Raw genomic sequence first — 22,384 nt, forward strand, 5'->3', positions numbered from 1 at the left:
TTGCTACTTTCAATATACCATATTCAATAAGCTATTTGCAGGAAATTTCCATGCATTCTCACTGAATTGGATCTGTTTATTATTCTAATAAAAAAACCCCTCCCAAACTTTAATGCTTTTATGTCAAATGTAGGGCTTTGGGTATTTTTATGCCTTTCTCTTCCTCATTCCTAATCAAACTTCACATGTCCTTAGATTTTCCTCATTGAAATAATTGCTTAACTGTTTGTTTTCCATAAATTGTCACTTTTGCTGCAATATAATGTGATTAAAACATTGGTTGCAGTGGATTCTGGAGCACATGTTGCCAAAGACTGTATGAATTTGGTGTAGTGTCTTTTAATGATGCCATGACAACAAGGGTTGCCATGATACTGATGAACAAAAAAGCTAGGACTAGCTATCTTGCGATTTTGAAAGCTTCAAGGACAATGTTTCTTGACATAGGAACAGGTAGGTAGCTTCGGATTCTGCATCATAATACACGGTTGAAATGTGATGACTTCACTAGTGCCTTTGGCAGCTTCCAGCCTTGTTACAGAGTTTACAAGGATAAATTCTTCCAGAAATTTTTTGTGTTTTTGTTTTTAGGTGAATTAAAATGTTTCATTCCTTACATCTGCAGCATGTTTATATAGCCAAATAAAAGAAGAAATACGATAGCTAAGACTGCTGTTTTCTCATTACTCCTTAACTGTGGCCACCAGCAAATAAAATATCCACACCACTATTAAAGGAAAAAAAGTTTTGTTCATTTTGTATCTGTACAATCAATGAAAATCACATCTAGCCCATATGTTTATTGCCTTACAAAAGCTTCCTTGAGACTAGATAGACAGCAGTGACCTAGGTCAACTTTACTGTGGTCAAACTAAAGTGTAAAACATGCTTTCACTGTGTGTTTGGTTAGTTCTTGTTGTGTTTTGAGTGTGATAGTGAACTCTGTCAAATCAGACAAATATGGCAGGCTGTTAATCACGTTAGAATGGGGCTGATGGGGGAGGAGGGCAAAAATAAAATGATGGGTTAATCTGGGACTGTTTCCCAAACTGCAGATGTAGGAACTGGGTGATTTCCACACAGTTCACTGTTGTATGATTGTTTTGCCTACTCTGTCATGCTCATGGACATTGATGAAGATGATAGTAACGTGACTTTAGTTTAAAGTTGTTTTACTTTGGATCAGTTTAAAGTTGTTTACTTTGGATTCATTCCAATGCTGACTTTTTTCCCCCTGACCTAGGTGGCATAACTACTGATACGATGTAATCCTCCTGTGTAACATAATGGAAATGGGATGTAATTTACCTTAAGGCCAAAGATGAGGTTATTGGTAAATAAGAGTTGACAGTCTTTTAGCCAAGATGTTGGTCTTGGAGATTGAAATGTTGGTTACTCAAAATTATCTTCCAAGATCAAAAGCGATAAGGAGCTGACTGTTCAGGTTCCATAAGGTGAAACTTTAATAAAACATTCTGTATCCAGATATTCAGATATTGGGGAGATTGATTCCCAGTTTGTGTGCTTGTTCTCGCCACCACCCTGCAAGACTGTTCTGTCTGGCTTCTCCCTTTCTTCTGAAGGAGATTGGGATTTATGCAGATGTGAAGTGGTACTTAAAACCAGAACTGAGGCTCCTGTATTTCAGTGGAAGTAAAAGGGGAGCTGAAGTACATCCTCCTCAGCTGATCCTAGGAAAGCAGCAGTTTACAAAGGGAGTTCTCAAAATGGGGACTAAACCTAGCAAGGGTGGTGGTTAGTTTCTGCCACTGGCTATGGCTCAGTGGCTTTGTACACAATGGCATTTAAGTGTTCTCATCCAGTTGCATTTACTCATCTTCTTAAACTAGTGGTAACGTCTATAGAGTGAGTGAGTTAGTTCATGGTAGACACTTATCAAAGACAAGGCATTTAATTGTGTTTGTGAGGGTAGATGGAGAAACTATTTGTGAAAAAATACAAGTTACCTTGTTTATAGTAAGATTTTTCACAACCAGTGACATAAGTTTATATATATTCCCCCCTATAGTAAAAAGAATGGTCTATGTATATAAACTTGTGGCTGTAGAGCGTATGCATGGCAGGTTGTTCCACACTGATAGTAACTTTCGCTCTGTGTAACATTCTTGAAAGCTATGGAATTCATGAAGTAAATAATCACATCTTTCTGCTTGTAAAAAGCCTCTTATGGAAAGCAGGACTTTATTAGATGGTGTGAACTAGAATATTTGCTTTGAAAGTCTCATATGTAATCTGACTTCAAGAATTTTTCATGGATGTGTTACTTTTCAGTTGGTTTATCTAAATCAATACTCTATCTTTCCCTTTCATCAGTGTGACCAACTTCAGTTCTAAACAGACTTTTAGCCACAGCAAAACAATAGTTGTATTAGTGGTTCCCCTTCTTTTACGACTGGTGGAAAATGGGTAGTAGAGGGAGAGTCTGCTGGTGTTAGAAAGCATTAATGTTCTAGGTGGAGAAGCGGTAAGCAGAATGGTACATGCATCTTCTGTATGGGTCTGAACTGCAGTGTAGGATATGTGATGGCCATGGAGGGGAAAAAACTGTATGTTAGTCTGTATTTAACTTGTCCTGGCAAACATTTGTTGAAATAAACAGCTTCAGAAATGTTTGGGCCAACAATAAATCAGGTCGGACAAAAGAATACCAGCCAACTGACACAGCAGTGCCTTTCCCGACTGTGTGTATTGTGACCAGCCCTGACTTGGCAGGGAGGGTGACTGGCGCTGACAAGCTTGATGAGCAAATTTTATTTTGTTTTGCATGAACAGAATCCATAGCTGTAAGGCCATTATTGCTTGCTAATATTTACTAAAAAAGGCTTCCTGTTGAGAGATACCTAAAATTAGAAAATAGGTAGCTTACACTGTTTTTATATTAAAGATGGATGAGTGGTTATAAAATGTGGTTACCAAAACCATAGAGGAGTGGGATGCTAATCACAACAGTGTACTACTGAGATGGCTTGGCTAACACTGACAGGCTTCCCAGCTGCTTTGTTATATCATTCTTCTGCATTAGGTTTGCCAGCTTTGAATACACGCTTTTTCACCCTGTTCTTCTTTCTCCACTTCTCCTACAGAGTATGCTTTTGTGTGGTCGCCTCTACATTTTGGAAGAGCTTCTTTTCAGCTAATGTAAATGACATTTTAAATCCCAATGAAAGAAGATTTGCAGATAGGCTACGAAGCTCTCCCCAACCTTTCTTTTTTTCTTATCTCCCCAACCTATCTCCTCAACCTCTCCCCCTCCCCCTTCAGTTTTAAGAGCTCTGTTTTTTTTCTTTTGGGGGTTAGAGGGATGACTGATTCTTCAGGAGACCATGGTCATCTAAGCAAACAGCTGAACTCGCGTGCCTAGAGAGGCCCTTTGTGCTGCAGGATCACTGGCACTCGGAGTCCTCTGGTCCTGAGTACTAACTAGTCTTCTATGGTATTGCAATTCGTGTTATTAACCTTGCAAGAGATTTCTAAACCTAATATAGCATCCATTGGTTGAGGAATTTCGTGCTTGACTTCATGTAGATAAATGAATGTGTACAGTGAGACAAGGGACAGAAGAAAAACTGAAAGTAAATATTAATTTTTATGACTGCTTAAGTCAGATTGAATTGCTGCAAGAACTTGTTGGAGACACATTTCCTCATGCATTCTTTTCACTGTAAACAGTATTGGCTCTACCGTTGTTTTGGTCTCATAGCTGTTTTCGGACTCCTTAGTATTAAAACTGTGTTTCTGTTAATCTGGCATATTTAGATTGTTTTACTGCCCGAGGTTTATAAATCTGTCCTGAACAGGAAATCTCTGTTTTAGTGTCTGTTTGGTGAGTATCAGTAGCTGAATGCAGTGTAGTTGTGGTTCCTGATGGCTTCTGCCCCCACCCCTCCCTGAGCACCACTTGTGTCACAGCCCTTTTGTCTTCTGGAGGCATAGAAACAATGTTTCAGATATTTTGTAAACAAATAATACAGTGATGGAATACAAAGAAATCTCAGTTGGGTGTAGCCAGACCTTTGCTTTTGAGAGTACAAATAACTATCTCATGCTTGAATGCATTATTTTAGTGATAGTGTTCTCCTGGATGGTATGATAAACATCTAATTCAACTCAGCAGTTGTTTTCAACTTGCATTTCCCTTTGAAGCTTACTGCTTCTGTTTCAGACTTGAGAGGCTTGTGTCCCTTAAGTTTTTTTTCTCTCTCTCCTCCCCCTCCCACTTCTTTTGCTTTTTTCCCCAACTCTGTTGGTCTGGTGAGATATTATCAAATCTTAATACTAAGAAACTGCATTTTGGGATCAATATGCTTTAATTAGTCTTCTGTATGGGTTTGGTTTTTTTCCTTGACCTAACCTGTAAGGAACATCAAGAGGCTGTTTTATCCTGTAATGACAAGCCTTTAGTTGTGGGTCACACTGAGCTCCCCAGAATAATTCATGCAGTATGTCACAGGCCTCTGCACTCCTTCCTGAGGACTCTCAAACTGGGAGCAATCTGTAGATTGGTTTGACTGCTTTCCTGCCTTGATTCCCCTCCCCTACTTGTTAGGGGTCCAAAAGTCTACCCACCATTTTGCCAAAAGGACCTGGTTATGGGGTATGTGCATTCGTATTCCTGATCGCTTGATTAGGAACTCTTTTCTTTCCAGCCACAAGTGGACATCTGTGCATCAGAAGACAGGGACACCTTCATCTTGGCTAGGCAAGAGATGCAGTTCTGGTCAAATGGTGCACTTGTGCAGACCATCTCTAGCCAGCTGACCACAATATTCATGCCCTTCATGTGAGGACTGCGTATATTCTGGTTAGACAGAGACCGCTGATGGGGAAGGTTTGTGGCATATAGCCTTCAAATGCCTCCATAAAAGCCTATCTGTCCCAGTCCTGCCAATATAAATCATTAGTCCCAGTGAGGCATTGTGGAATATTTTTCTGCCTCTGGAGGTTTGTAAGAAGAGATGAGACACGATCTCCATAGACTACGTCCTCCTTAAGTATTTCAAAACTTAAGTCTACACACTAGATGTGTTTGTTAATGAACTAATTGGAATTACCTTTAACTATCTAAGATCCAATTTCGTCAAAATAACATTTTACTATAATTTTCAGATATATTTTCTATGTTGTATGATCCACTTTGGGTTTGTGGGCATCAGTAGAGCTCTGCTGTCTTTCCTTTTCCCCATTGCCTTTGCCTGGAGCTGCCTGGTACTCCCAACAGCATTTATTCTTGCATTGACGGAGTACAATTGAGGCTTTGATGGATTAAAGCCCGAAGGGACCATTAAAATTATCTGGTTTCATTTTGACAGCTATAGAATTTCTCCAACTGTTACAAGGTGGCAATGGCATGCTGGCTTAGACTAAAGCTGTGTCTAACTCAGTGTCTGAGCTCCAATGACTGCCAAAAGTGAATAGCTAGAGAAGAGTAAAAATGGTAAGTTGGACGTATATGTTACTTCTCCCATCCTCTGAACCCTTTCTGCTTGGGGGAGTTCTTGAGCAGGTTACATTGTTTGTTTTAGTACAATGCTTAGTAGTTCAGTAGACTAAAGAGTGGAGTAGTTGAGTGAAAAGAAGGTGTGGAGGCAGGTTCAAAAGGAATTAAATGAATTCAAAGACAGGAGGTCTGTAAGCAGTTACTGAAGTGCACAGGAACAACTGTGGTGCAGTAGTTGTGGGTGCTGGGGGACTGGACTGCAGAAAGCGGCCAGTCTTGTCTAATCTCCGAAGCAGCATCGCCCACCGCTGTGTAAGGCACAGGCTATCTGGACCCATGGCCTGACCTGGTAAGGTATCTATTGTCTCATTAGTAACCCACAGGGAAACTTAGAAGAGCTTGCCCAGTCTCTCCTTGTTTCCATGTAAACTACTTGTGTCAATGCTGTGTTTTGGCAAGAAATTCCACAAGTCTCTTACATGAAGAATCACCCTTTTCTGTTTTGAATCTGGCTCCTGCTTGCTCTGGTTAATCATCTGAAGTGTGTTATATTTAACTGAAAGACGTTGGTAAGTGGTTGATTCTACCCACCATTTTCATGCCTTTCATGATTTTCTAATATTCTTTCATATTCCCTATAAATAATCTCTTATCCAAGGTCCCAGCTTCTGCCATTGTTGCTTGCACGGAAACTGCTTCAAGCCTGGATTGCTTTCCCCATTAAGTTCCAAACTCTGAGCTATAGTATGCTTTTAGATCAATGAGTGTTTGTGATAAACTACCTCTGCTACTAATGTGTATGTACTGAATCATAGCCACATTTAGTACCAGCCTCTTGACATTTTTTGGCCTTTGCTGTGTTTGAGTCCTCAGTTAAAACCTGTTATGTATACATGTAAATGAAGATAAAGCCACGACAATGTTTCTTTAATAAATTACATAGAGCTTTCTTAATTTACTGCTGTGTAAGATGGGTTTTCCTAGACTTCTGTGTGTCCTGTTACGGACAGAGCTTCCTACTCCCCTCCAGCAGGAAAAAACACGCAAAGTGCCGGTGAATGGTAGATAAAGTTTTTGCCTTAGTCCACTTCCCGAGTCAAGGCTTTTCCTTTGACCATGTATAAGCTACTCTGAGTTGAAAAAAATCTCCTGACACTTGACATCTAGGGAGATAAAGCCTGAAGCACAGTGGTCCTTAGAAGGCTTGCTTTTGCACTAGATACAATCGCATGTAATTTGTATGTAGTCCTCCCACCTACCCACCTGACAGTAGTGATATACTGTACTGGTGTGTCATGTTGTACTTCGTTGATTCCTTAGAAAAATTTAGGTGCCTCTAGCCTAAATATAATGTCTTGTAGCCAGAACAAAATGGCTCAGATTTGAAACTGTTCTCTGAGTAACACTGGATCAATTTGCACTGTACTGTAATTGTCTGTATTGACCTGTTTGTTATCATGGCCACAGACAACACAGAACTGCCATTCCTTTTTGCTCGGGGGGGAAGTGAGTCAGCTTGTATTAGATCCTCTTTTTCTTTTTCATAAGCTAGACTTTCCTGAATTTGAAAGCTTTTTACCACAACTTGCAACGCAGCACTCTAGTGCATGTGAAACTTTAATTCCGTGCACCAGCACCTCTTCTGTAACAGAACGGAAGAGCTTGTGGTTTAACCTGTGCCATGTATGCAACAAGAACTATTTTTTTTTTAAATAAGGCAGGGGCGGGATTTAGGGGTGCATAGCAAGAGGCATATACTGTAAAAACCATCACCCTATATGTGTGCTTGTTTGAGAATTTTTCTGATGGCCTAATTCCACAAAATAATTTAGGTGTTCAACTTTATCAGGGGTGACATGCTTAAAGACAGACCTTTGTAGGTCTAGGTTTAATATATTAAAGATGCTTAAGATTTGACTGACACTTCAGTTAAAAGCTAGCCAACATTTGCCAAAAATCTTTTTTTAATTCTATGAATATACAGAAATGGTGTTGAATTTCTCAGGTGAAGAAATATCTAATAAGCAATCCAAATCTGCTTTTGTTGATACACTTTCGAATAGATGTAATTATCAAAATGGTGGTTGATGAAATGACATGAGAAAAATATGGTTTAATTCAGAAACCTTAGGGTATTGGTAACTTTTTTTAAAGTATACTTGCTTGACTTTTTGGGAGAAATGAGTTTATACGTAAACGGCATACAACGTTGCAAGTAAACTGTTGGCAAGCCCTAGTATAAGTCTTTTTTTAACCATTTCTTTGTTCTAAGCAGGCCCAGCTTCCATATGGCCTAGACTTCAGTGCAGCTTAATACCATCAAAGTGGTTTGTAATGTGATTGGGCATTAATTCACTGTTTTAATGTAGTTTCTCCTTTACTTTTTTTCAGAAAATCAAGATGGCCTGCATCAGGTAGTACACGAACGCCTGGGGGAGTTGCTACGTGTTTTAAAAGCAGTGATAAATAAACATCAGACTCTAAACTCAGTTGATATTCTTAGTGCTGCAGGAACAGTTATTGCAAAAGTAAAAGGTAAGGAATTACTACCTTTCATATTCTTGGAAAACTGTAATTAGTGACTTGATTGACTCTGGCTTGGACTTATAGATAGGATTCTATGTATACAGAAGAAACAGGCTTTTTTTAAAGAGTAATAACTTAACACTTGTTTAAAAGTACCTTCTCTAAGTGAAAAGTGATATTATAAATAGCTTGTTCTCCTGTTGGTATAATAAAATTTTGCTTATAGGAAGCTAGCTGCAAACCTACACTGAATTCCAAAAGCACAAGCCTTTGATCTTGAACTTTTCTTTACCTGTGTATCACAGAATAATATCACAGAATAATAAACCTCACGTTTATCCACTTAGAGATTTGCCAAAAATCTTTGCTTAATTCTATGAATTTGTACGGATGGTGGTGTATTTATATGAAGTGAATAAATACCTAAATGAGCAATCCAAATCTGAATGGCCTAACACTTAAGTTATAAATTCCACAGACACATCATAAGCATGGTAAAGGTGTCAACAGCAACAAAAAAAGCCTTGCAGATATATACGTTAATACTTTCTATTGCTGGCCTTTGCTGCTGCACTTCTCTGCGTGTCAGACAAACGCAAATGGTGAAGCACACAATTGCTCCAGCCCCATTAACCATAGCTGATTCTTCTCCGTGTAGCCTTTGACTGCAGCTCTCCCTACTGTGGAATAAGTCCAGTATATTACTGTGGAACCAGTACAGTTTCTTCCATGTGGCATGGAGAATACTTTGAGTAGGGTTAAATCTCCACCTCTTGCCAGTGTTAAATCATGTGGAACATCTTCCTTCAGAGACGCATGATTTAGTTTTTCTCCTTGTTCTAGGGTTTTTCCCCTTGTTTCCTAATTATCCTAAGTATGTCTGAACATACACTGCTGATTCAGTAAAGTAGGAATATCAGTTAAAAAGGTAACGGGTTTAGCTGCCCGATTCCTATATCTTTGGATTCTTCCAAGCTTCTTATGGATTATTCCTGTTGATACATAGCTTTGCCAGTTTGTTTGATCTTGGCAGGTACTAGCAGCCCACTTTGCCTTTTCTTCCTGCTACATGTAGAGTTTCCTATAGATCTCTCCCTGGTATTTGAAATGATCAGAGGATTATAACTCTGCAACTTCTGAACTTGCTTTAGAGAATTGTACATAACAGTAGAAATGCAGAGGGTATCCCTGAGAGGTTGCTGTTTGTCTTGTTGATATCTTGTACACGTGTACAATGGTAATCAGATATTTATACATGAGAACAGGTTAAATGTTTAGTAAACATAATTCTACATCCACCTTAGACAAGCTGTTTCCATGCTTAAGTGCTATGGCAAGATTACTATGTGTCTTCCACTCCCTCCTCATTTCAGTGGACACAGGACAATGTTCAACTGCTCTTTCTGTAATTTAAGAGACATTGAGGAGAACTTAAGGTATGCAAGTAAATCAAATTACGTCAACCTTTGCTAAATTATGTTTCCAAAAACTATTGCAATAATATCTATCCTCTCTCGACTACATAGTTTATCAAGGTTGTTCTTGATATGCAATGCCCCAAATTGATCACTGTCTATACTGTCCAAGTTTACCATTACAGAGTAAAGCAGTAGAATTACTTTCCTTGTCTCACATGGTAACATTGTTGATTGATTCCATAGTAATGTTGGCCGCCTTGTCAATTTTTGTGTTCAATTTAAAGTCCATGATAAGTCAAAGGTCACGTTCTGTAGTTCCAGTGCTGAACCAGTTTTTCAGATCTAGATTTATGTATTCTCCCTCCTCCCCTTCTGATTCTGAAGTGGAGAATTAAGCACTTTGTTGAATTACATAATCCATTCCTCCAGAGTACTTGCAGCCTTCTGAGTTTGATGCCATACATATTTTTTCCTCTTCTTGGTGCACACTGTTCCATTATACTGTTTCAATAGCACTGAACCCTGGGCAGATGCATTGGTGTTTCATACATTTTCTTATATGCATCTGTTTCTGCCTAGTTTGATGAGTAGCTTTTCTTTGAATAGTTATTTTAGGATTTGTTCATTTCGCTTGATAGTGAGCAGAAGAAATAACTTTAGTACTAAGCCTTTTTTTGGCAATGCAGATATTCACAAATACTTTTTAGCTTTTTTTCCCCTCAACAGATTTTAGTTCATGTAATTGATATGTTTGCACTTGAAATTAACTACTAACATTTGCATTGTAGAGTTCACTCACTGTTAATATATTGAGTTTGAGGAGCTACAGTCATGGAGGGATTGCATTATTTTCTATATGGAAAGAAAAACTATTGTTAGGAAAGCACTGTGTATATTGTATAATTACAGAATTCTGTAATTAACTCCACTCTTTATTGTTGTAAGAATGCCACTTGAAACAAAAGCACTACAGTCATGTCCTCCAGTTTTCTGTCAAATGTGTTCAAGTGGGTCAAGTTGTAAGACTGTACTTTAGGTACATCTGAAAAGTCTATGTTCAGCCATAGCTCACTTGAACTATCTTAAATATGATCTTGTATGATGAGAAACCTCTCAAAGGAAAAAGGCATGAAAGGAGTTGATTTTGTTATGGTAACAGTCTTCATCCTTGAGCTGGAACTGAGCTCAAGTTCTGACTTCCCCCCCCCCCCCCCCCCCCTTGGTTATATTACTTTGAATAATTTTCTCATTGGCAGTGATTTGACAGTACTGAAAATGTAGCCCTGGGACTCCTGCTACAGGATCCAAAGTGCAGCAATGGTATGGTGCACAGTGCTGATCTGATACAAATGTGTTCTTCCAGCTTGAATAAATAGATAAAAAGTGTTTTCTGATGGAATAAAAGATTATGGCATACAATTGCTGTTCATAGCATTCTCACTAATTTCTCATTGAGTTATTGCTGTATCATAAGCAGCATACGTTCTGGACCTAGAATGGAGAGGCTGGCATAAACTGTCTGGTTGTGTTTGCTTTAGCCAAAGAACAAACTCGCTCTGGCAAATTGTCGTTCCTGTGATCCAGCGCTGTGTGACCTGGCCTTGTGGAGTTCCCAAATTAATTGCAAGGAAAGGGAGCTCCGGATCACACTAAAGAAGGTGGTCTCGGTCAGTCCTACCTCAATATTTGTAGCCTTTGATACAAACAAGTACTTTCATATGAAGACTTTAGTAATGCCTATCAGTGTTTGCTCAGCCATGTATTGTATTCCTCATGTGTCTGGAGATGGAAACGGAGTTACAGGGCTTCGGCTCTTTCTGACTGGTACTTCAGTCCTACTTCTCTGAGAACAGCAAAACCTTTGCTGTATGAAAACGGCCTACCTCCCCCCAGCATAACCTGTGGTACATGTGAAGGCAGTTTGTCTTTAGCACCTCTCTGGTTTTTACAGCTGGTTTTTGTGTGAGGATCATACTGCTCTGTGTTTGTATTCAAACTGAAGTGTATGACTGCTGGAACTGAGGAAGCTGAAGTAAAAATACAGCATGTTGTGGTGAATGGTAAGCATATCAGACCTCAAGTTTGCTTACAGTGGCCTGTCGGTAACACATGCGTTCACAGGTTTTCAGCTGTGATTATTTCACTAGAAGTAATGTAACTTTTGAATAAACAGGAAGCTACAAGAATGTGAGGAGCTGGTAGGATAGAACCGGTATCCTTTTTCCTCTGTCTTCCCAGGCAATGTTAATGTGACATTATGAAAGAAGTTCTTCCGACTCATCTGTTTCTTGTCATTGGAGGACAGAACTATAAAAAGATGTGGAAGTACTCTGTATCTGTAGTCAGATTTATGACGAGGAAGAAGATTAACATGGCATGGAAAATTTCTGATGTTTATTTAGGAGAGGATGAAATAGAAACAAGCTGGGATTTACACATGATTTCTGCCCAGCCGCCCCCCTCCCCCCCTCCCCCCCCCCCAATAGAAGCATAACTGGTTTAGGTTCTAGAAAGACCTTTTTGAATCTTTGCATAATGCCAGGGTTTCAATCTAGTCTGTATTTGGAACTTCATATAGGCGCAAATGGTTATTTTAACAAATGAATGCTTTTGCTCTTAATGAAATCAGTTACAATAACTTTGGAACCAGTGACTGTCAGTGACTCTGGTTTGTGAAGTACTCTCGTAAGTATGACAAGTTGCACTGTGATTTAAATGTAATGTCCAGTGCAGACAGAGCACCCCCTTTAAATTACTGCAAGTGGGAATATTTTGAATGCTAGCAAAAATTAGAGTGCTTGTGCCCCTCCTTCAAGCTTCTCGGCCATTTCTCAGGTCCTTCAGTGGGAATGATATGAATGTGCTTGTAGTTCTGCTTCGGATGTCTAGTGCGTTTCCTTTTGGACAGATTGAAGGAAAAACTAGCTATAGCATGTTATCTTAATCTTGCTACAGATGTTTGGCATAACAAATAATGTCAGACTTCTACCATTTTAGACTGAGGTTGCAGGAAAATGTAGGGGAAAAAAAATTGATTTATCTGGTTATATCTTGGACATGACATGGTTCACTAGGCCTCTTTGCTTGGACTCTGCTACTTATACATGCTTACTCGAGTGCTTCATGAAGGGTGTCTTTTAAATGACACCTCACTTGATCTGGAAGAATTGAGACTTACTGAAGTGTCTTGCCTGGAACCTGTTCAGACTCCTATTTCTGGAAGTCACTTCCCAGTCTGGCACACCATCATACTCATAGTTGTTATTTTCCCACTCAGTGTCTTTAAATAGCTGATGGCCCCAGAGTACATGGTTCTCCTGATCCCATGCTGAATTCAAGTTTGTACTGTTCTTTTGCTCTAAATTGCACCTTTTGACTTAACTGGATCACTAGAATGGACGCAGCTTCCTGGTAAAGCCAAAAATTGCACTTGTAGAAATTCCCTTTTTAGGTATGTTTTTTTCTAATAGTTCTGCATCAAAGTTAAATACCTCTAGCAAGGTGAAGTAATTTCAGTTTTGTTGGTGTATCTGTGATGTAAATTCAGAGCAAAATTTATTATGGATGGAGTAGGAAACAGTTCCTCAAACTTGTCTTGCTGGCATCCAGCTAAAGTTGGGGAGACTGCCAAACTTGGTAGGAAGTACAGACTGGTGAAATTATATGGCACAGAGAACTAAAAGTAGAACAGTGGGGCCTGGGCAGCCTGCTGATCCTCTCTAGCTGTGAGATCCCGAGAATACTCTTCTGCCTCTTTCCAGTCTGTGTACTACTGCTCTTTATTCAGGTTCCTCCCCCCATTTTTTTTTTACACATGTTTTTAAAGATGAGAGGTAATAAAACAAGTCCTTGTTTTGGGAGAAGGAGTGTTTTTTGATCTTGGTTGGGTTTTTTGTTTGCTTGGGTGGTGGTTTTGAAATAGTTCTGAAAGGTTCTTGAAAGCATTGTTGGGAGTTTGACGACAGAAAATTAATTGCAAAGGTATTCAGTTCCAATAAGTCAGCCAATTGCTTACTGCTTAAAAGTCAGCTAGTAAAGTATGGATTGAAGATGTATTCCTGTCTAAGGAAATAGATACAGTGGTGTTACCGTATCTATCTATTAGGTACAACAAAATTGACCTGCAAAGAGTAAATTCTGCAAGCTGGTGTAGTTTAGACTTGGCCAGGCTCTGCAGACAGATGGCAAGGTAGCTTTGCTGCTGCCAGTCCTGCACATGTCTATGGGGAGGGGGAAGGAGGAAGCAAGCGAACTCCTGCAGACCCTGGCATGGCTGTGTCCCCTGGGTTTCCTGGGCTGTGCTGTCTTGATTTGACTGGAAGGGGACAAGAGAGCATCACAGAAGCCTGTGTGCGGTGCTGTGGGCACTGTGAGCTGTCTAAGCATCATCTTTTAAAGGCCCTGGTTGCACTTTGGTCTTGACAGCTGGCAGCCTCTTATTCATAATTTCAGAAGTGTTGCTCAAATGTCCTCAGCTGCTGCTTCAGCTTCTGGGATTCTGGCTTCCAAAACTTCCATGGCTGTTGCTGGTTCCCCAGCTTCTTCTGTGCTTCATTCAGAAAGCTTTTGGTGGCATGACCCAAGAGTTGAAACTTTGCAGTGTCTTGCAGCATTTTTATGAGGTTGCCAAACCCACCTCAGTTTGAAGGCAGCTTTGCTAGCTTTGGAAATATAGATCCACTTTAATGCAAGCTAGGCTTGCATTTCAGGTACTGGATTCTGGATTTTAATGTATTGCTATCATACAGTTTTTTAAAGTTCATTATGTGCCATCTGAAGTCTTATTTTAAAGTGTTGTTAAGTTGTATACTTGCTTTGAAATCTGTGGAACTATAGATAGATAGCTGTCATTTCCAGACATGGAAAGATTACTATAGTTCATTGTTGTCAGTCGCTATTGTGTGCAGTCAGGATGTCCTGGGGAAAGAGCGTGCATGGTTTAAAGTTGATGTTAAGTACATCAGCATTCCAGTTGTAGTAAGCTAGAAGAAAGGTGTTTGTATTCCACTGAATTACAAAAAGCTTGGACTAACCTTTTTTTGGGAGAAGTGGTAATTCTGAAAAATTTGAGATTGGTTACTCCGTTTGTGATGGATCCTGAAAAGAAAGGATTTCTCTGGTATATAAAGTGTAAAGCTTAACAAAACTCTTCCTGGAACAGGAAGGCAGAGTGAAACAGACAGCATTCCTTTAGGGAGAGGCTATCTATATTAATGTCTCATTAGCAAAGTGAAAGAAGTGCTCTTTCTCTGAAGACACTGCAGCTAATGGATATACGAATGTTTCAGTGGTAAGTGCTTTGAATGTATAGACAGTTTTTGTTGGTTGCTTTTAATTTTGAAACTGTTTTTCGTGCCAGCACTCAAATGATTTTTCCAGTCATTAGTGGTTGGTAATCAATAGATCTCGTAGTAACTGTTGTTGCTTAATGATTTGGAATGCAAAGTTTAGATTTATAAGCAGCGTTATCTCTGGACAGTTGAGGTTTTCAACTAACCTGAATTTAAAAAAAATAAAGAAATCCACTGCTATTTACAAAGTTGTTAAAAAAAAAAATATACACACACACACACATATATATATATAAAATATATATATCTGTGGAGCTTTATTGAGTCTCATTTCAAACAAAGGTGCCAGAGGCATTTTTTTATGTAATTACAAAGTGTAGAAGAACGAAGAGGTAGGAGAAGCCTTAATTTAGCAGTGAACTATGGCAACGGAGACTGTTAATTTTTGTAATACATGGCAATTTTTTTTTTGCTGTAGACTTATTACAACACATTCTTCCAGATCTGCAAGTAATTGTGAAAACAGCCCATGAGAAGAATACATATTTTCCGTAATAGCTTTGTGTAGAAATAGTTGTTATAAAAATGTTGATCAGGCCTGTTGGCATGCTGTGTGAAAAGGAATGGATTCAACTGTGTTAATTTACTGGTTAAAAACTTTTCCTTTCACAAAGGAAGTCTAATGGGGGAGCAGATTACTGTACTTTCTTTGTTTGTTACCCATTAGTGTTTAGGCACCTGGCAGGAAGTTTGAATACTTTTTAAGATTAAAGTCTGTTACTTTAATTTGCTAAGAAAATGTGTGTAGAATGGACAACATTTTAACATGATTTAGTTTTTGCTACTTCTAGAAGTCATTGCAGTCCGTTATTTCCATATTTGTACTTGCGATGTAAGGAGGATACACAAATTAACGTTCTCACAGGTCTTGCAAAAAGTGATGAATAGGGGTGAATAGCTGTATGTATGTCATTGCAGTATCTCTGAAGCAGATGAGTGTGAGTGTAACTTAGGCATCTAGATAATTAAGAATATTGCATTGCTTAAAAAAATTAAACTTTTTAAAAATAAATACTCATGTGAAATTGTGACTTCTCGCAATGTAAAATTGGGAAAACTTCCAGCCAGAGGGCTCAGCTTCGGCTCAAAGGAGCGTACCCGATGTCTCCACAAAAAATTTCCCAGTCACGAATGATTTAAGGAGTTAAGTTGGAAACAGACAAAAATGATTGTGCTTTTTGTCTTCTTTCTCCCTCCTCCCTCTTGTCCACTAGTTGTTAATAGAAACTCTGGATGAATCATTCTTCTTGTCTCCGTATTCATTTGTCATGGAAGCATGTTAAAGGCTCAGCGTTGAGTGGCTAAATATTTGTCTTGATCACCAGTTTAAACCATCTAGTTTGTCCAGGAATGCTCCTTTTCCTATTTTGGAACAATGACAGTTATGCTGAGTTTCTTCCCCACTTTTAACAGGCGAAACTGAGGGGCTTTTGCCAGACTGTGGAGCTAATAATTAAAGGGTTTTGCAATGGACGCTACCTTTTGATAGCTTTCTGTTTGTACTCAAGCCAGAAATCCTGTGTTCTGGATACATACACAGGATTGCATACAGTTGGGCAGGGCACCCCCATAAACTACTGCTCCTGTTCTGAATTCTGAAATTTCTACCCAGGAAAGAAACAGTTTTTCAAATATTTGACTGCATTTGTGAGCTGCTTTGTGGTGTTGCTGCTGCTGTGTGATTTGTCTCTTGCTGGTAAAATGATTGTTTTTCTCTTCCCCTCACATTACCATCATGTTCCCACACAAAGCTGCTTCTCAAGTGGGAAGATACAGGAAGTGAAAGAGTAATCTGATTTCATTGTGGGAAGCATGTGGATTGTGTTAATTTCTTTCCTTTAGTGTTTACTTTCTTACTAATCTTCTTTAAAAGTGGTTTGTTTTTTTTTTTTCCAATTGTTCAGAAAAATATAATGTTGCATGTTCTGTAGGAGACACTGTGTATAAAATTTGTCTCTAGGCCTAGTAAACTTGCTTGATTGACCCCACTTCTCACCCTTTGGTTTTCATGTTTTTCCTAAGCGGTGAACTTCAAAGAAGTTAACGAAGAAAACAAGCGAGAACTCTTCAGTGAAATATTTTCTTCCATTGAAACATTGGCATTCACCTTTGGAAACGTGTAAGTTGGAATCCAGAAGGAGTTTTTAAAGAGCTTGGTGGAGCTGAATCAAATTAAGACCAAACAACAAAAACTTTTGTTTCCTTTTGGACAAATATTAGCTGATAAACTAGTTTAAATTAACCACATCCAGAACAATTTTACTGCTTTGTTTGGGTTTTTTTTTTCTTAACAAGGAAAACAATGATGGTATAGAAGTTGCAGGGAATAGAAGACTACTTCTAAAAATTGTTTGCAGAACTTTTAAAGGATATTAGAAACACTACCTGAAATTTTTTTCTAGGTGACCTGAAATTGCTTGGTGAGGTAAAGTAATGAAATAACACAATTCTTTGTTTTTCTGGCAGAGTTTCAGACTTCCTTATGGGAGATGTAGACAATGGCTCGTCATTGGGACTTCCTGTATCTCGGAGAAGTCGGGTAGGCTGAACATGTTCTCTTGGACTGTGGAATGATACCTTTTAAAGGAGATTTTCGTTTCCACTGAAACTATGTGCATCATGAGGCTGGGACACTTGGAGCCTTCTGAGTGTTAAAACAAGATTAAACCCATGAAAAAATGCATTCAAGGTTTCAGATGTTTGAATGTATGCTTAATTCTAAATGCCAGTGATGACTCAAAGGGGCTAACACTCAAATATGTAAATGATAACCTACTGCAATTGTATTTGAGATTTTTAAATTGATTAAGTGAAAAGAACTAAATACTTAAAAGTAAGATACTTGAATGATTTGCATGCTGGAGTAGTTAGAATAGATCTGTTAGACCTAGAAGCTAAAGGTTTAATGACCTCTTTTTGGCTTTTAAAGACTAATATTCATTAGAAAATAACCTTTTCTTCTTCCAGAGCCCAGTTTGTGCTGTAGCTGTCTCAACATCAATTCACTAAGAGAACTGAAATAGCACTGTCAACTTATAGGTAGTCAAAGAAAAACATTAGTGTTTTAAACTCCCCTTTAAACACTTTGAAGGTGAGATTAAAAAATGCTCAGTACCTAATTCTGTTCTGAATTTTTGTGTATCTAGACGCAGACTTTCAAGTAAATCCAGTCAAATTAAAAGTTATGTGCAAGGAAAATGCAGCTGATAATTGGTGTATATGACAAGCTAAGTTGTAGCAAGGTTAAAAATTTTAGATTGTGGCGTTTTTAAAGGCTTCATTGAAATGTACTTAAGGCTTAGCATTCCTTCACACAGGCTTGATCATAGTAATGCTGTGCAGCTGAGTAGTAGTCTTTTAAATTTTCACTGTTTGATAACACATGTGTGAGAAAGATGGATGATCACAGTTCTACTTCTGTAGCTGCTACAAAACTCATCTCTGCAAACAACATGGTGGGGAAGGAGGCTGCTCAGAAAACTGGTTCCAGCAGACTTAGAATCAGAGGATTAGATTGCTGATAAAAAGTATGAAATAAAATAGCACAGAAGCCAGCATCTCATGTAACTTAAATGAGATTACTTGGACAAGTACTGTTTCAGCTAATGGGTTCACCAGCAGAAGGAAGGTGCTGAATTTGTCAACATTTTAATCTTGTAATGACTTTGCAATGCAAAAATGTGTTCCTGTGGAACGAGATGGTCCCATGTATTGTGTTGTGAAGTCAATGCTTGGCTAAAAGATCACTCTTCTGAACGTGGGGGTGGGGGAAGACCAAGGGGAAATTAGAATATAGTGAAGTGAAGAACAAATTCTATTCTAGGTGCTCCAGAAGTCACCAGCTTATATTTAAAAGCTCTTTTTTGTAGTGTTATTTGCTTTTCCTAATGTGGAAAGTAGCAATTATAAATTTTGGAGCAGGTAGGATAATATGGTTCAATTTCTTGGAAATCGGTCTTAAATTTAAGTGCATTTTCATTCAGGCAAATACATACATATTTAACGAATGAAGCATTTCACTTGAATTTGCAATTCAGAGAGCAATTTGGAGACCAACTAAGAGTTGAGTGTTACAAGGAGTTAAATGCAAAATACTTAAGTAGCTGTATTAACTCTTCATTCCTGTAGATGTGTACATTCAGTGGTTGAACATAGCAGCTAGCTGTATCTTAAAAAGATTAGAGCATAACATTTTGGTAGAATTTAACATGTAAATGCTTTGAGGGTTAATTAAGGAGAAAGATTTTAATTGCCTGCTGGGTTAGGGACCTCCTTAACTAAGCTGTTGAGGATTGCTGGGGGGGTCGAGGGGGGGCTGATCTTGTTTCTCTTGACTGCAGGGGGAGTCTACATTCTTTAGTTCAGGCATTCCACTTGGAAGCTTGAGTTAAATGATATGTGTACCCCCTCTTAGCAAATGTAATTCTCATTTTAGCTCTTGTAGTACAACCCGAAGTACAAGGTGGAAGCAAAGATATTTCTTAATTAAAAACAGAAGAGCTTTAGAACACATTTGAAGAGATGAGACAGGCATGTCTGACCTTTCATTACTCAACAAGCTATTTGAATGTTATTCGATGCTGTGTAGATCTGAGAGCATAATAAAGGAGAAGAATAAAATTTTCAGAATGTGTGCAGAGATTTGCCTCTGTCAGGGTGAGAGTTCTTGAGTAATGGGGAAAAAAGGCAGTAGAGACTGGTTGAAGTTGAGAAGTTAAATCTATGTGGAAGTCAAGCTTTTTTTGTTTGTTTTTATTTTTGCTAGGCTCACTGAAATGAGTCATTGGATGCTTGAGGGAACAAGCTGTATGGGTCAAGTTCTGATAATAAGGACATAAGTAAAAGTAGTTGTCCATGTGCTTGCTTTTAAAACATGGTATTACGTATTTGCAGTGGGGTGAATGTGGATGGATGACTGAGCATTGATTAGCTGCCCTAACTAGACTGTGTGCCTGAAGTACTGGAAAGGAGTGAACAGTTCTTGGGACTGAAATGATTTAGGTCTTATAGAATGGGAAATAAATTTTTAGGACCAGAACTTCTAAGTGCCTCTTGAGTTAATATAAAATATGGGGTGTTTTTCTTCTTCTTATTTGTTCTTCCCTAACAACTGTATGCCACTTTAAAATCTACTTGAAGACAGTAATACTTTATACCCAAATCAGAACTAAATCTAGGAATGTTCAGGCTTTCTGTGCAACCAAATATCGATCCATCCCTAAATTTAGTGGTTTGGGGGTTTTTTGTTGTGGTGGGTTTTTTTTTTTTTTTTACTGTTTGGTTGATAGACAGCTTTGGATGGATTTCCCACCTGTTCTGAAGAAGCCCTTCCATTTTACTGAAACTCTCTTTTATTAGACAGCAATTGTACTAGTATTCCACTTCCTTAGGAATGGAGTGTTCTTTAGACTGTAGTTTGATTCTGTTCAATGTAACTGATGATTAATACCTTGCATGTTTTGGTATATGGAAAAGCTGCTTTTGCTGTGAAGTAAGCAATGATTGAGGGATTTTTGTGTGATTTATGATCAGTTTCCATTTACATTAAAAAAAAAAAAAAACCCAAAACAACTACTTGCATCATTGTTGCTGTGCTCCATTTTAGCTTTAAGTCTGAAAATAAAACCAAAGTCTAAAATGGAAACAAGCTGTTCTTGTAAAGCTTGAGGCCACTTTGCAGCTATTTCTTGGCCTTTGTCTTCTGCCTGCTCTCTGCTTCTGAGTTTTCAAGAGTATTTTATTCATTTAAAATGATGTAGGGTTCTGTTGTTTTTTGTTTGTTTGTTTTAAAAAGGGGGTGGTGGTTACTAGGTAAACTTTTTATTCATTTAAATTTGTTCAGTCGCCTGGTTCACAGCATAATCCTACAAATAGTTCAACTTGCACAATTAAAGGGGTAGCAAAATGCAGCATGAGGACAAAGGTAGGGATGAAAACTTGTTCTAAATTCCTTTTATTATTGATTTAAATTCTGTCAGGTTGTACTGATTGTCATGGCTTCATTAGCAAGTGTTACTAGTCAGCTTTTGTGCCTACAGTGCACACCTGCAAGTAATTTAGGAGAAATCATAACTTTATTCCCTTGAGGAAGAAATACAGGACTCTAATGGCTTGTAGAATGGTGTCTGTTATATGACATTAGGTCTGTATGAAATCTTTTTTAAAAGATAGGTGGGGATCTAAGAAAAGCTGGAGGTCACTTAAATATCAACCTGATTTGTTAAACAATTAACTCCTTTCATCACAACCTTTCAAGATTGTTGATTTAAAGGTATATAATGATTCCTTGCTATTTATTATGTCTCAGTCGACAGCTATGGGAGCTTAGAAGGTATTGTCACTCCTTGTCATCTAAGGCACAGTACAGTTTGTTGCGTTATCTGCAAAAAAAAAGGGGGGGCAGATAATGCCATTTATTTTGTTAGCCTGTCAGTTCCAGTGCGAGCTTTTCTTCGCTAACTTAATGTTTTGTTTCTTGTACACTAGTCTTTTGAGAATCTCTCTGTGGAGTCTGGGGGTTCACTGCATGAAAGGGATGATATTCAAGGTAGGCCATTCATTTAATATTAACAAACGCCATTCTGCATCTGTATTTTCATCTTCTAAAATGTTATAAGTAAGTTGCTTGGTCACTTTTTTACACCTATTATGTCATTAAAACTTCACTGTAAAAAAATTTGCTATTGCAGAGGTTTTATGCTTTTGTGAATAACCAGCCTGGGTTGCTTTTTGGGAGGGGGAGGGGAAAAACCAAGGCCTGAAGCACTTCTGTATGTCATCATATGTTTGGTGTTTTGTTGGGTCACTTTCTTAAAGAAAGTTATGCTGACCATATGACTACTCCAGATAAAATACTATGACCTTTTCATTTGTTCTAAAACCTCTGTCAGTCCTGTTTAGAGTCAACTAGCATTAAAGACCAACTCAAGATCAGAGCTGCTTAAGCATTCACAGTTGGCTAATACTGGCTTTGCTCTCACTGTGTGGTCATGTCTAAAATTCACTTTGTGTTCGATGCTTTATTTTCAGGACATCTTCGAGCAGAGGAGGTTGATAGCATGCTCCTAAGAAATGACAGTGGAATTGAATCAGCTCTGTCCTATGCTAAAGCATGGTCAAAATATACCAAGGATGTAGTCGCGTGGGTAGAAAAAAAGCTTAGCTTGGGTGAGTGGCTCTTTCTGGTATTTAATCAGCTTTGCCATGATGAAATTAAATCTGTTGTCAGGTCTCTGTGCTGCAGACTGTCAATAATGTGATTTCTAAATTAGTAGCTGTTCCGCTGAAGTGGACAGAACTATTGCACGTTTCCTATAATTAAAGGCCTGTAACAAAGGGAAGGTGGTCCCCTCTGTAGCCTATCTGTTAGAGGAAGAATGTAAAAAGCATTTAGCATGTGGTACAACTGTTAGTGTAAACAGTAACTGTGATTTTTTTTTTTTTAACAGAAGTGGAGTGTGCTAAAAACTTAGCAAAAATGGCTGAAACTGCTAAAGCTGTTGTTGGACACCAGGTAAGTACATCTTAGGGGCTTTATTTTAAAGTCTTAAATATGTATTGGATGCCTTGCTCAAAAGTGAAGCTTTGGGGATGTTGAGGAATGGATTTTTAAGTTGATATAGAATTGATTT

The 22,384-nt window shown here is 38.4% G+C and overlaps 1 protein-coding gene across 7 annotated transcripts in view; it reads left to right on the forward strand.

Annotated features, from left to right (window-relative positions):
- The window catches only part of ARHGAP29 (Rho GTPase activating protein 29), a 56,766-nt gene that overhangs the window by 19,949 nt on the left and 14,433 nt on the right, over positions 1-22,384 (forward strand). For all 7 annotated transcript variants that reach the window (XM_075508332.1, XM_075508331.1, XM_075508336.1 and 4 more), the window contains 6 exons: positions 7,850-7,993; positions 16,776-16,872; positions 17,220-17,292; positions 21,240-21,300; positions 21,783-21,920; positions 22,202-22,266. In XM_075508332.1, the coding sequence (XP_075364447.1) occupies positions 7,850-7,993; positions 16,776-16,872; positions 17,220-17,292; positions 21,240-21,300; positions 21,783-21,920; positions 22,202-22,266 (578 nt within the window). The remainder of the gene's footprint in view (positions 1-7,849; positions 7,994-16,775; positions 16,873-17,219; positions 17,293-21,239; positions 21,301-21,782; positions 21,921-22,201; positions 22,267-22,384) is intronic.

The sequence above is a fragment of the Mycteria americana genome, chromosome 7 (genome assembly GCF_035582795.1).
Source record: "Mycteria americana isolate JAX WOST 10 ecotype Jacksonville Zoo and Gardens chromosome 7, USCA_MyAme_1.0, whole genome shotgun sequence".
NCBI classification, from domain to species: Eukaryota; Metazoa; Chordata; class Aves; order Ciconiiformes; family Ciconiidae; genus Mycteria; species Mycteria americana.